We start from the raw sequence: 15,950 nt of genomic DNA on the forward strand, positions 1-15,950 counted from the left end.
CAGCATAATTGCAACCATGCATCAAGTTGCATGTGCTGCAATTGCACCTGTTGCACCTATCATTTTCAGAGTTGGCTTTGCATCACTTCTGGGGTGCGTTCACCAGGTACAGGGCTGCACTAGCTCCAGGGTTCCCTATTGTCAGTAGGCACAGTTTCACACCATTTATCAGAAGAGTCAGCATGGACACATGTGGAAGTGCAGTAGTGTGTTTGAAAAAAAATGATCTCCATTGCATTTACTTCCTTTTGTAAATGACCCTATCATTGGTTTGTTCTTTCACGCAGCCTGTCACTTTTGGTTTTCTTCTTTCAAATAGGAATGCCAGTACTAGACTCCTGCTTATGTGAAACACCAACAGCATAATAAAACCATAATTTGACTTGGACATATTTTTATTATGCTTTGATGGGGTGTTCTAATGGTTTATGAAATCCATTGGGGGAAAAAAAACATTAAAACTACATTAAGGGGAATTTTACAGAGAATTAGAGTGCTTTAAGACTGAAAATCGAAGTCCATAAAAATGTTGACACTTCATATGTTTGATTTGCACATTGTACTTGCGATCGTCAGTGAGGCTTTGTGAGTCTGTGTGCATTCATACAGTTTTTTATCATCTGCACTCAGGGGCGGGCCAAGCTGACCGGGCGCCCTAGGCAACCCGGTCAGCCACCTTGCTCCTGCACTTGCAATGACCTATTGCAACCCCACTTCCTTTGGCGCACAGGCGCAGTTCCGGGGGAGAATTGTGCGATGGGAAGCGATTGGTCATTTCCTCCACTACCAATGACAAGCGGCAGGGGCAATGACAAAGGAGGAGGACTAGGGGTAGGCAGGAGAAGCTCCTGCCTGGGGCCCCCACTAATCGTTGCACCCTAGGCAGCTCCCTCTTATGCCTACCCCTAGTTCTGTCCCTGTCTGCACTGCATGTCTAATTTTTGTTTTAACATCTTATTCATGATCTAAAAGCAAATAATGCAATGCTTATATGTTCATCCCAATTGAGTTTTAGATTTTTTTCCTTGTCCTTATTTCACATATGTATACAGTAAGGAAATTTAACCAAATACATTATGAGAATTGTTGCTTCTGTTTCTTAAGAGTTTCTTGAGTGGGGCTTCATTGCTTTTAAGACCTATAGAAATGGGAGATTTGGATATGTCTGAACAGTTCACACTGTTCACAGTTCACATACATGTATAATGAATAAAAAAAACATGCATAATATTATTTTGTACTATTATTGTGTATATACAGTATGTATGGTGGCTCTTCATCCATTTGGTCCTTGGGCATGTAGGCTTAAGGTTTTAAAATTATACCCATCACATGAGATTAGGTGACAGAAGATGATCCTTCTTATGAAGAACCTGTAAATAAAGACATTTCCAAATTACATATATACAAAGAAAAGTCACATTAAACACCTTTTTATTATCTATCATTATATATGTAAAACATATAATGATGAAATGGTGCTTAGTGATGTAATATTTGCTAACGATACTAAATTGTGCAAAATTATAAGTTCCATGCATTTGACAAAAGAGTGATGTGGCAAAATTGGAAAACTTTTTTTTTTGTAGATAACTAGTTGTCTAATTCCTGGCAGTGTCATTCGGCGGCTACTAAAGCAAATAAAGGCATTGACTCAAGGGATGAAAACATAATTTTGCCTCTTTATAGGTCTCTGGTAAGGCCTCACCTTGAGTATGCAGTGCAGTTTTGGGCTCCAGTCATTAAGAAGGATATTAATGAGCTGGAGAGAGATGAGACTGTCGAGATTGGGGTTGTTTTCTCTGGAAAAAATTAACTTGCGAGGGGACATGATAACTCTGTACAAGTACATTAGAGGGGATTATAAGCAGATAGGGGGAGTTCTTTTTTCCCATAAAAAGAATCAACGCACCAGAGCCCACCCCTTTAGATTAGGGGAATAAAACTTTCATTTAAAGCAGCGTAGGTGGTTTGTTCACAGTGAGGGCAGTGAGGTTATGGAATGCCCTTCCTAGTGATGTTGTGATGGCATATTCTGTTAATGCCTTTAAGAGGGGCCTGGATGAGTTCTTGAACTAGTATTTATAGAATTAATATTGATGTTGGTATATATAGTTTATGTAAGTGAGCGTATAGAGAGATCAGTATAGGTTTGTGTGTATGTGTGTGCGCTGGGTTTACTTGAAAGGGTTGAACTTGGAGTTTTTTCAATTCTTTGTTACTATACAACTATGTAATCTCTGTTACATGATTTACTGAAACTTGTGTATTACAATAAATAATGAACCCCCCTTTTGTAATTTAATGACTGTATAAAAGAATTCGACCTTCGGCCTTGTGCCTTTATATGGCCATGGAATTTCCTGGTGACCTCTAATATCTTTATATTTTACAATAGGGGGTACATTATTCACTATATATTTCTGTTACAGGATTTTGTTCATTGCTCCTGTGAAAAGTCAAGTGGAGTTTTGTTGCTGGAGGCATAGGAAACTGCAAGTCTGAAAACATAGCTGAGGTGGTACAGATGACTTATACTGTAGGTAGGAGTGTCTCAAGGGACATTGTGTTTTGTTTATCTTGGTGCACATGGAAAAGTGAAGGAAAAGACAAGCCATTACTGCCGCCACTAATGAAAAGTGTGTATCTGGAACCTTCATTTTTATTATTTTTAACACAATAAAAATAAATATGTGGCAGAACTTAGAATGACAAGGTTCAGGCACATTAATAGCATCTAACAAAATGCTAATGCAAACATTTGATTGCAGAAAAGTTAGTAGCTCTGGACTTTTTCATTTTGTAGACTTACCAAGCATTATTTTGGGTGGTGTTTAAATGGAATATAATTGTCTTTTTTCACAGCCGTGTGGGGTGTTGAGGGAATCTAAAGCAGAAAACAGGTTCAGTGTTTGCAGCATGTTTGAAAAGAGATTGAAGACTAGATTGCATAAAGGCTATTACATCTATTATTTTGTATATATAAGTGAATAAAATGTTCCCTTTTGACACTTTTCTTCACACCCCCAGCTCACTCCGCTAACTGCAATTTGCCAAGTCACTAGTATACTTTTTCCCACAAACCTCAATAACAGTGTTTCAAATGTTAATAGTTCTAAAAATAATTATAGAAAATTTAACAAAGGTCAATTTTTTTCTTAAAATGTAGTATTTTTTCTGCAATTCAGATTTTTGTCACATTTATAAAATCTTTCAAAACTAATTTGCCTTACAATCTAACACCATTTCCCCCACAGCTGTTCATCAAAAAGAAGATTTTCCCTACTTACCTTATTGGTTCAGTTTTATCAACATACTGTATGAGATCAAGTTTTTTTTCTGTGATTCTGAACTTATATATTTATTAAATGCAATTAACTATTATTAAATAGATTAAAAAAAATCTGGGAATTCTGTAGATGCCAGTGGAAGGTGTATTTTTCAAATTCAAGCTGTTTTAAAAATTTGAAGTTCTAAATGTTTCAGACTCATTGAAAATGAATTGTACAATGTGATTTTACCATGTTGGAGTTGTTTTTCAAGTTTTTTTTATAAATAAGCTAACAAACAAAAGTTTTTGTTTGGAAAATACTTACACTCAAATAATGAGAAATCTGCCTGTATAAGTCAGCCGAGATTAGAATCCTGTATGAAAACTTATAAGGCAAATTTGTTTCTCTCATGTATAAAAGACATACAGAGGCAAATTTCAGCTGCCCATTTGAGTCCTTCAGATCGATTCGGCAGCTTATCTGTTTGTGTATGGGTACCCCCCCCCCCCCGATGGACCAACCAATCGATACCTGGCCTAAAATTGGGCAGATTTCAATCGGCAGGTTTAATTTTCCTGTCAGATCAGGGTCTGCATCCTCGGGCCGACAGCCTATATACCCGCCATTTTAATTCGATCATGTGGCCCTAGGGCCAAACAATTAAATTAGCCCGATATTGCACACTATAAATGACACAGTGTATGGCCACCTTAAGGGGCGGATTTATTAATGCTCAAGCTTCCGGGGCTCAAACAATTGGTAACTGAACTCACGCATAGTTTCTGTAACCAATTATTTCCCCCCCAGAAATAAGAACAATTAGCAGCAAGCCAAGGTAATCGTATACAGAAACCATTTGTGCGTTCAGAAACTCGCGTGGTTCTTTAGAGGTTTCGAAATTTTGACGCTGTATTCGAAAATACAGAATTTTTGTGACTTTTCTGTGGAAACTAGTTAATTGAAACTAGGTTGAATTTTTAAATAAAAAATAATGAGTAATGTTAGTGTTTTAGTAAATCTGCTCCTATATGCCTGATTTACTCACAGTAAGTTATAATTTAACTTACAAATGGTGTTTGGTAAATGCTGTTGTCTAAAGCCCCATGACTTCTCTTCATATGAGCATCTGAAACTGAAAAATAGTTGCTGAATTAGGTCATGTGAATACTAATGAAGTTATGAAGAATATATTCATATACAAGTACATCTTCCCCACTTACAGTAAGGCATATTGTAAGATGTCAGAGATAATTTATGGCAATACAGCATTTTGGAGGACAATATCATGAACATATGCTATCTGTCTTTTTGCCTGAAAACAGTGTGAAATGTATAGTGATTAACTTTAGTTATGACAAAGTTACTGTTAAGTGTTTTCTTGTATGGGGTAGAATATTATGTTTATAGCTAAGATTCTAGCAATTTGAAAATTATATCAATTGCCATAGTAGTCACAGCATCCATTTAAATTCCATTTATTGCACCATTGTAGCCACAGAGTGATTACTTGCTTCAACCAACACAATGCACTTTTCAGAATGTAATATTTTTAAAATGAGATATTTTACTGTATTGAACACTGCACAAACTCAATTAATTGTGTGTTCTATAATTAAATGAACTTGTTAAAAGAGTATTTTTCCCCTTAATGTCTAATTGTAAATGTTCAAAAATAAATGCATTAAAATGAATTAATTACAGTTATACATAGCTATACAATATATTTGAAAATGCATTTCATTTCATCACAATTTCTAACTATTTATATATCTCTATGAAGATTCTCATTCAGGTCATGATATACAGTATATAGTAGAATTAAGTCTAAAACAACTGGACTTTTCTGAGATTTTTTTCTTGAAAATGTTTCACCACTCATGCGAGTGGCTTCTTCAGTTCAAATGAATGGTAGGGAATTCCCAAGTCATTTGAACTGAAGAAGCCACTCGGATGAGTGGTGAAACGTTTTCAAGAAAAAAAAACCTCAAAAAAGTCCAGTTGTTTTAGACTTAATTCTACTAGATACTGTATTTATATATCCTTAATTAAATCAGAATGCTGTAACACTGGAGATTCAATGCAATGGTCTTGTAGACTGTAAGCTCTTATGGCCAGGGCTCTCTTCACCTCTTGTATCGGTTATTGATTGCTTTATATGTTACTCTGTATGTCCAATGTATGAAACCCACTTATTGTACAGCGCTGCAAAATATGTTGGCGCTTTATAAATAAATGTTACTAAATGTTAATAATAATAATAATAATAATGGCAATTTGGGCTACCAACCCCATTAATGTATACTGACAAGTTTTAACCAAACGTATCCCTCCCATCTAGAGGACCTGAAAGGCAAGGTGCTAAGGGCAAACAACGGGCACAATCTTCTATTTTTTTGGCAATATGCACTTTGCCTTCCAGCTGGTATAAATCTCTAAAGGTCTTTGTGACCTACATACAGCCACCCCCATTAATACAGTGGCAGCAGACACAGGCCACAATAGGGCCCTGTACTTACCACCTTAAAGGGGATAAACAAATACTTTCAACTCTAACTGCATGTAAGAGTATCATTGCATTTATGTATATTGTAAAGTTGTTCAGAATTAGATTTTCTTTTATTATGCAATAAACAGTTCTGGGGTGGACATCCAATTAAAGGATACAACAAACAATTGGACATTGTGGTGGCATATATTTGAATTAATACATTAATTTAATGTAAAAAAAAAAATAATTATACATACATATATATATATACATGCATTTCACACTGGGAACATCCCATTATATATATATTAAGTAGTGCCGCTGTATACATTATTCAGACTGGCAAGCTTTTATGTGCCTACTCACTGAGGCATTGATCTGAGATTTTATTTAGTATTAATGGTAGGCAGTTGCAGACGGGGACTGTTTGATAGGGTTAACTAGACCTCTAATGTACACACAAGTAAAGACTGTAACTGCATGCAATATTTTGGGGGTCACTTGCAAAACTCAAGTAACAAATATTTTATCTTACCCTTTGGTTGATGTACAATAGTAATTTTATCTGTAAAAAAATATAAAAATTAATTGTGTTGTCAGTCATTATTATATTAATTTTATCTGCATACATATTCCTATAGAAGAACAGGAAAAACCATTATCATCATCTAATGTCAGTCTTTAGAATTATAACATAAGAAGTGGATAAGTCACATAATAACGAAAATAATCCTTAGCTAAAATGAATCTGTGCAGTAACTTGACATAGAAGACTTGCCATGTTGAAACAACCAGGCAATGAATGGAATAGAAACAGTGCACTTACCATATAATCGATCATCTTCTATCTTATCCCCAATAATACTGTCACGTAGTTGCCGTAGTTTCTCCTATAGTTTTATTAAGAAAAAAAAATTAATAAAGGCTTTCTGACTATTTTTGTGTTGCTAGTGCGGGAGTTTCTGAAAGCTATAGAGGGTGTTTGCCATTCATGGATAACTGTTTGGGTTCCATACTTACAATCTTCTTCTGAACTGCTTTTGGGCTAGTGAATACCAGAATTGCTACCATCTGATAATTAAGCAAAACAAGGGTTCCAGCAATATTTACATTATTATTTCATCGGCTGTCCTGAAAATGCTTGTAAAAGTGAAACTGACAAAAGCAACCAGCAGTCCATCGCATACATTGCGCACACTTAGGGGCCTATTTATTAAAATACGACAGGTACGAAATACAAAAAAATCGTATTTGTTCAGACTGTGCATATTTTTTGCGACTTTTTCGTATATGTGCGCAACTTTTTCATACTTTGCGACAAAAGTTGTGCGGCAAAATCATATTGCTGCGCCAAGTACGAAAGTTTCGGACTCATTCAAGCTTCGGTGTCGTGACTTTCCTTGGGCCGGGTTGGAGCTGCAGAGTGCCATTGAGTCCTATTGGAGGCTTCCAAAATCATGCACAGATGGATCAAAGTCAGAAAGGTTTTCCCACCGTTTACGATCGTTTGGTATGAAAATTTCGTGACTTTCAGATCGCCAATACAATATTATCCTGACTAATACGATTTTTTCGTAAGCATTTTCATCATCACAAATTATCGTATCCAATCCGACTTTTACCCATTTTGGGATTCAAACTAGTACGAAATCAGCCCCATAAGGTCATAAATCCTGTGTTAGCCATAATTTATTAGCAATTTCATTATATATTGATACAATAATTCGACTTACCAATGTTTTGAGGCCCTAGATTAAATTTGCGGTGGGGCCCAGAAACATCTAGGGGCAGATTTATTAAAATGTGAGTTTAGAGCTTAATATATAAAAAATTCACACACATTCTATTCATTCCTATGGAATTTGTAGAAGCGTATTATTAGTGGGTGAAAGCTCACCAGTTGATAAATATGCTTCTTAAAATCCTATAGGAATGAATAGAATGTTTTTATATATGAAGCTCTAAACTCACATTTTAATAAATCTGCCCCTTAGTTACGCCACTGAGACTGACACAGCATGCTATCAGGGTGGGGAGGACACCACTGACACCGTCACTCGCCACTATGTGTCCTATTTCTGAGGTACTAACATAATCTGCAAAAACAAAATGATGGCTGCACACATGGGACATTTTGGATGGCCACATTCCAACCGAAAAGCCTTCTGGTTCAGCTGTCACTGTCTCCATAGTTCACCCAACCCACTCCAAGCTGTGTCGTCTGCAGCTCCAGTGCAGGGAGCCTTTGGGATTAATAGGAGCCTATTCTAAGGTTTGGTTCTTATCAACATTATCACCATATGTGGTGCCTCATATATCATGCTGTCATGTTGTAAAAGTTTAAATTGTACAAGTTTTAAATAAAAATATGCATAATATTGCATCTGAAAATGCCATACAGAAATGATTTGCTTTGTGGGCCTTGTGGGAGTTTATGTGATTAATGTACAGACATCAGTACTATAGGCTCAAGGGTACTCTGTACTCACCACCTGCCTTTGAATATATATTAAGTCCAGGGTTCCATTAGTATTTTGCACCAGTTGATTGATGCACAAATGGAAACGGTGTAAGAGAATGCTGTTACAAACCAAGCCCAAGCTACACAATACCCACCCCAATGTTCATGCTGGAACAAGTACTGAATCTGCTTCTTTGGTTGTACATTTGTAACTGTTCAGATTAATTTAAGACTCACACATATCTAAAGTGCTTCACATTAATGCAATGGGGGGCATGCAAGTTCCATACAAGTGCTTTGGTATTTTAGTTTTAGTACTTTAGCACTTTGTTAGAAAAGAAAAATGCCATAGATTTATCATGACTTTATAACAAGCGAAACTGCATTTTAGATAATAGAGCAGAACAATATGACCCAGGATTTCCTTAGCGCTTTCTTATGGAAAACTATTGCATTTATGCTGTTTTCTTTGTATCTTTGTAAAATTGCTTATTTTCTGCTACACATACAGGTATGGGACCTGGTATCCAGAATGCTTAGGACCCGGAGTTTTCTGGATAAGCGATCATTCTGTAATTTAGATATTAGTACCTATAGTCGTCTTAAAAAAAACCTTTAAATGTTTAAAGGATTTTATGAGTACAATATGGATTAATTATATCACTACAAGGTACTGTTTTACTATTACAGAGAATAAGGAAATCATTTTTAAAAATGTGAATTATATGATTAAATTGAGGTCTATGGAAAATGGCCTTCCTGTAATTCAGAACTTTCTGGATAATGGGTTTCCAGATAACAAATCCAACCAACCCTATGTAAACAGTTTATAATTTTAATAATGAAAAAACTATATTTCAAATGAAAAAAAAACATTAATAGCATCTGCCCTCATACAAACACGGCTATTCCAGTCTTTTCCATAACACTATGCCATCTGGCTTTTGGCCAAAGTGCTTTCTATATTCCAACTGATTTGGGAAGCACCTCATTTAATGCAATTGTGGCTAAAGGGCAGTGGTTTTTGTCATAAAAGGGGTTTTTATAACAAAGCTCCCTTTGAGCTGTTTCACCTAAAGACATAAGGCTAATGCCACACAGGACTTATTCTCCACCCGCGGATAAATGCAGGCCAACAATCAGCCCTTAAGCTGCATTTATCTGCAGTTGCTTATAACATACACCAAATTAAAGATATAGATGGGGCACCAACACTTAAACAAAAAATGAGAACATGAGGGTGTGCATGATAAAAAACATAAATGCAGTGTAAATTGCTCATAACATTAAGGTCACACACTCAAAACCCCAAGTTCCTAGGGCAATCTGGATTCATTTTGGAACCCAGGCTTTTGAGTGCCTCCTTTAAACCATACCTATTATATATTTTTTCAGTAAAACTGATGCATTCACGATGGACAGTACTCTCTGTGCATTTTGTAATGCATCTTGCTGGTTATAAACCAGCAGTGGAGAGTGACCTGATGGTGTGTCAGATTGTCCCTCAGGGTGATGTCCATCACACTGAGCCTTTACAGAATGTCAGCTTAACGTCCCATGGATATGACGACTAGCACACTGCTGGCATTCAGTACTACTGACCATCCTCTTGCTGTCAGAACACCAGTCAAGTGTAGCTTGTTATTCCCCAGAGCAAGCTTCATCAGGATTTTTATGCTCTGTGACCTATGTTAGCATTTCCATGGACATTCTTATATTGTATACTTCATGGGGCAGGGACATTGTTCTTCCTGTACCCTGTAACATGCAGCACTTTGTATATTTTTATTTATGAATTGCAATATTTGTTCAACCTACCTGCTATATTAATGTATTTTAAAACAAATTGATTTATGACAGCCATCTTATGCAATCTTACTTATGATATAATGGGGCATGATGTTTGATTTTACCATCTTATATACAATGCCAAAATGCTGTTATATTTTATTATTTAATAAAGTTCTTTATTACTCCATGCTTATTTACTGTACTCCTTCTAGCACTATAAAATAAACTTTTTTTGTTATTAGTCCAAAACTAGGGTTGCACCGAATCCACTATTTTGAGATTCGTTGAACCCCGAATCCTGCACAAAAAATTCATCTGAATACTGAAGTGAATCCAAATCCTAATTTGAATATGCAAATAAGGCTGTGGAAGGGTTAAAGAGAATCACGTGTAAAGCACGTGGTAAAAAATTTTCAATGACGTTCAATTATGTCTTTATGTGAAAAAAAGTGATTTTTAAGATTCGGATTTGGTTCGGCCAGGCACATGTATTCGGCTGAATCCGAATCCTGTTTAAAAAGGCAGAATCTTGGCTGAATCTGAACCGAATCCTGGATTAGGTGCATCCCTTTCCAAAACCACAATATACACTGTTTATTTAGAGTACGCAGTCTATGCCATAGCTGATAATGGCTAAAATGTAAAAAAAAAGGTAAATTAAGCCCATTGCTCTATTTTTATTTGTGCCAGTTTAATTTCCTAAACATAACTGAATGAATAGGATAAAGACTGGGGTCAGTTACATGCTAGCCATATAGGCTAGTCAACGTTTAATGATTTTACTCTGTGTGACAATTTACATTTTATAAGGAATAAATATTTCTGTCTGTATATAAGGCACCTATGCACTGGGGCAAGAGCTGCTCCTCTTTTATCTAGAGAATGTATTAGATCACATACAACTATTACTTGTTTAATTTACTACAATATTTGTACTAAAGCCTTCACATACAATAATACCTTTTGCAGACGGTCTAATTCGCTCTTTTCATTTTGCCACTGCTGAAATTTTTCAAGTGCTTCATCCATGCTCATAACACCACATTTCACCTTCTCTTGAAGTAATATCAACTCCTCTTGCCCAGAGGGCACACACTGTTGGGAAATACTGTAATCCTCATAATTTGCTTGCTGTTTGTCTTTATCTGTTTGAAAGACAAAATCAAAACGATCCAATAAATATCTAGTGATGGCAAAGACAGATTTGTAGAAGTGCACATTCAGAAATGTTTTATGGTGAGAGTAGAAGAGCACAATGATGGCAGGGATTATTTACAAGACAGAAATGTTGCTTCAACTGTGTAATAATAAAACAAAAAGAAAATCATCCACCTCAGAAACAATAATAACCAAGTAACTGTACCCTTATTTTTTATTTAATAGTTGCTTACACATTTGTGCATAAGATATAATCAGTCAGTTTCCTGTTTTTAACCCAATACTTGGTCAAAAATGTTTAAGGAAGGACCATATTGTTGTGAGGTGGTGACATGGACAAAGTTGGATATTTTCAACCTAGATGCTTATGCAATTGGATTGGCATGGAACCTGAAGTCACTGGCACTTTATATTTGGGGTTGGAGTGCAATTGTTTGATACAACTTCCTTCTGGCCACCTACCATTCATTAGTTGCCTAGACATGACTTCTGTCCAATTGTTTCAAAGTTTGTTAATGTTCCTAGCAAAGGCACAGTATATGGTAATTGTCCCATCACAAAAAACCCATAAAGAAGCCTACATAAAGTTAAAGGAGACGTATAGCATAATTTAACCCCCCCAAACCCTGTAGGCAATAATGAATATGGTTCTGGATTCACTCTGGTCCCTTTATTGGAATTCCCCAAAGATCCTCTCTGGTCCTGGTTCATGCTGGTGGGCATGTCTTAAAAGAACAGTAATAAAAATATAGTGTACTGTTGCCCTGCACTGGTAAAACTGGCGTGTTTGCTACTGAAACCCTGCTATCGTTTATATAAATAAGCTGCTGTGTTGCCATAGAGACAGCCATTCAAGATGGAAAAAAGGAGAAAAGGCACAGGTGACATAGGAGATAACAGATAAGCTCTGTAGAATATGGGGCTTTCTCTGTTATCTGCTAAGTAACCTGCACCTTTTCTCCTTTGAATGGCTGCCCCCATGGCTACTAAGCAGCATTGTTTATATAAACTACAGTAGTCTTTCTGAGGCAAACACACCAGTTATACCAGTGCATTATATTGTAATTACTTTTATACACTTCCATGCCCCTGAAAGTACAGTAGGAGGGGGATAGCCAATCACAGGCCTGTCACACAAGCAGTTCCATTCCCAATCAGGCCCACCTAGCTGCAGATTGGTTCTTATTCTGCACTGCAGTGTGATGAGTGCCAGTGGCACCCCTGCACAGCCTGGGATAGGAGGCATTAGGCAGTGGAACAGTTGGGCAGGACTAATAAGCTTAAAAAGGAAATACATACCCATGTTATACATAACCTCAGCCTACTGTTTTAATTTACTTAAACCAGGTTCTCTAGTTTCCTCCCTCACTCCAAAAACATACAGGCAGGTTAACAAACTGACAATGAAATGAACCCTGGGGCAAAGACTGATGACCAATGTCCCTGTAAAGCACTTTATCATTTATCCATCCTCTTACACTAACTGTTCCTGAAAAGGACGAGATAATGAAAATAATAGAATACAATTGCAACACTTCTCCTTTAAAAAAAATAAACACATACTACAAAGGCTATATTTTGCTACGGTGAATGAAAATTAAAATGATTAATCAAACTGGAAAGGTATTGAGCCCAAGCATTAAATATTTACACTTTAAGAGCAAAATAGTGCGTAATTGCACACGAGGGAAGGAATTAACACCTTATGTGCCAGCACAACCAAAAAGTAGTTTGAATTTGTTACTAAAGATGCCAGTTATCATGTGGTCCAGATTCCACAGCAATATTTTTTTATTATATTATGTTTTATTTATTTTGTTTTTTCTAAGATAGCCTTTGCATTAAGGAGTATAATATAATAAAAGTTGGTTCCACATGCCCTATTTAATCGTCATATGCAGTATGGAAAAATATACCAGCCGTTAGAAAGGGGAAGAGTTTCATTAAATCCTAACTAAATTATAAGCATTTATAATGAAAACAGATTTCCTCTGCTAAAAATGACAGAATTCAGGGGTTACTCTTACTTTTTGGTAGAACTGTGGCACACATTTTCTTTTCCTGTTCTCGTTGTTGAAACCCTGAAATTAGATTAAATTAGATTTTTCATAAAAGCATGGATGATAAATGTACCAAGCTATTAAATGTGAGAAAACACTGCATCGGATTCCAACACTTTTGATACTTAGCAATCCACATTATACTGGTTTTATTGCGGCTGGAAGCCATATTATATATTGGCTGTTATTATACTCTGCGGCAGTATCCCCTAAGCCTTGATAAATGGAGGAATACAGTATATAGTCAATCCACCATTTCTAAATATATGTGTCTTTAAAGAATCAGTAAAAGTGACAATATTTTATTAACATTTAAAGTTTGTATTAGTCTATCCAGCTCCTACTCTAATTCTTGACAAAAAAGGTTTAATTTTAGATGAGAGATGAGAGTTTGGAGTCCTGTAGACTAGAGAGCCACAATTGGCATGTGATCCCTGTTTATCCTATACCCCTACGTAAACATGTGCCTTTTTGACTATGCAACTTAAATGGCTGCCCCATGGCTGCATATAAGCTTATTTATATAAACTATAGTATTATTTTTGAAAGAAACACAAGGTTTTTACAAGTGCAGGGTAAGATTACCTTATATTTAAATCCATATAAAACACTTTCTTGGTGTTACTGTTCCCTTAAGAAATGGTGTATGGAATTTATTATAAATTGGACGATTAAATTGCATTACGCTACTCCTCCACTGGGGTCTCTATTTTTTGTGATGTAAAGTGGTTTCATCTCTGTGGTAAATATCATTTGGGACTCACTGGGGCTGTGATCGATCCCTGTCTCTGCTCCCCAAGCCGCTGGTGCCTCCCCTGACACGTTGAAATTAAGTTTTGTGCTCAGGGGAGCATGTTGAGCGGGTGCCCCTGTGGGGGAGATTGGGGTGGTGCCCCTGTAGGGGGTGTGGGGGACCCAGTGGGGGCGCCTCTTGGGGGTGGAGGACCCCTGAGGTGGTAGCCCCGGTGGGCCCTGCAACCCCCAGTCCAACCCTGACTGCACCTGTGTCCATGACCCCACAGAGATCAGACCACATAACCTGAGACTAGGCCATGAATCATTGTGTAAAGCCAGCCACATAGATGCATAGATTTGTTTTTATCCCGTTTAATGCGTTTGTGATGAGACTGAATAAAAAAAAAAATTGATTGATTGATTTGTAGATTCAACTCTTCAAAGTTTTTGGGGAGAACAGGGGTGCTCACAATGCAATAATATCTGACCATTCATTTTGCAGGACAAAACTGTTGCCGCCTCCAGGTTTAGCTGCATATTTGACAAACATAGTATTTTTGTAGTCAGTTTCCCAAATTTTACTTTAGCGGTATACTATCAGTTTTTCTTACTTTGAGGTAAACCATACACATTCTTATCCTCGTCTTTTTTTTGCAACCCTGAAATGAAATGAAATGTCTTTAATATGAAAAAAACATTAAGCAATTTTTCTAGTTTTTGTAACATCTACACAGTCATATGATTGTAATATTGAAAAGCAAACACTAAACAGTAATACCTGTATGTTAGATAACGGCATGATGACTGACATACTACTGCTAAGGATGATTCTTATTGGAGAATTCTGTTGCATCTGTAATTAAGCTTGGGGTGCCTACTTTGGAGAGCTATGGGAAGCAAAGGAGCCAGTTTCTTAGAAGGTATTTGACTGTAAACATTGCACACTCTTTGGAGTATTGCAATAATTTCCTCAGATACTAATGTACACAGCCTCTAAGCGGCCTCGTAACTCTTTGCCTACATGGTCAGAATCTTTTAGAAGTGGTAGTGTAATAACAGGTAGTGTTTGCTCCATGTCTAATAACCCATAAGCAACCAATCAGCAGGATATAGTGACTGGTCTCCTGAGAGCAAATATCTGCATAGTTACATAATTAAGTTGGGTTGAAAAAAGGGACAGTGAAGGTACTGAAGTTCAAATCAAGATCAAAGTCAACCCCTCCAACCCCAGAGCACACATATAAACCTATACACTTTCATACATAAACTATATTTACCAACATCAATAATAACTGCAGATATTAGTATCACAATAGCCTTGGATACTATGCTTGTTCAAGAAATCATCCAGGCCCCTCTTAAAGGCATTCACAGAATCTGCCATTACCACATCACTAGGAAGGGCATTCCCCAACCTCACTGCCCTCACCGTGAAAAACCACCTACGCTGCTTCAAATGGAAGCTCTGTTCCTCTAATCTAAAGGGGTGACCTCTGGTGCACTGATCATTTTTATGGGAAAAGTGAACACCCCCTATCTGCCTATAATCCCCTCTAATGTACTTGTACAGACTAATCATGTCCCCTCGCAAGTGCCTTTTTTCTAGAGAAGCCAACCCCAACCTTGACAGTCTCACCTCATAGCTTAAATCTTCCATCCCCTTAACCAGTTTAGTTGCACGTCTCTGCACTTTCTCCAGCTCATTAATATCCTTCTTAAGGACTGGAGCCCAAAACTGCACTGCATACTCAAGGTGAGGCCTTACCAGGGACCTATAAAGAGGCAAAATGATTTTTTCATCCCTTAAGTTTTGGACTCCAGTCCTTAAGAAGGATATTAATGAGCTGGAGAGAGTGCAGAGACTGCAACTTAACTGGTAAAGGGGATGGAAGATTTAAACTATGAGGTTAGACTGTTTTCTATCCAATTACAAATATTATGTTTCAGGCCAATATTCCTCAATTTTGTATCAAATGCTTTAGCAA

General features: G+C 36.8%; 1 protein-coding gene across 1 annotated transcript in view; it reads right to left on the minus strand.

Annotated features, from left to right (window-relative positions):
• Positions 1 to 944: 944 nt before the first annotated feature.
• bank1 (B cell scaffold protein with ankyrin repeats 1) overlaps positions 945 to 15,950 on the minus strand; it is a 136,812-nt gene continuing 121,806 nt past the window's right edge. Inside the window, exons 16-23 of the mRNA XM_031903128.1 lie at positions 14,577 to 14,624; positions 13,198 to 13,251; positions 10,973 to 11,157; positions 6,587 to 6,650; positions 6,296 to 6,325; positions 4,340 to 4,404; positions 2,813 to 2,887; positions 945 to 1,373 (exon numbers count right to left, since the gene is read on the minus strand). Coding sequence (XP_031758988.1) covers positions 2,819 to 2,887; positions 4,340 to 4,404; positions 6,296 to 6,325; positions 6,587 to 6,650; positions 10,973 to 11,157; positions 13,198 to 13,251; positions 14,577 to 14,624 — 515 coding nt within the window. The 3' untranslated portion in view covers positions 945 to 1,373; positions 2,813 to 2,818. The remainder of the gene's footprint in view (positions 1,374 to 2,812; positions 2,888 to 4,339; positions 4,405 to 6,295; positions 6,326 to 6,586; positions 6,651 to 10,972; positions 11,158 to 13,197; positions 13,252 to 14,576; positions 14,625 to 15,950) is intronic.

This window comes from Xenopus tropicalis, chromosome 1 (assembly GCF_000004195.4).
Source record: "Xenopus tropicalis strain Nigerian chromosome 1, UCB_Xtro_10.0, whole genome shotgun sequence".
In the NCBI taxonomy this organism is placed as follows: domain Eukaryota; kingdom Metazoa; phylum Chordata; class Amphibia; order Anura; family Pipidae; genus Xenopus; species Xenopus tropicalis.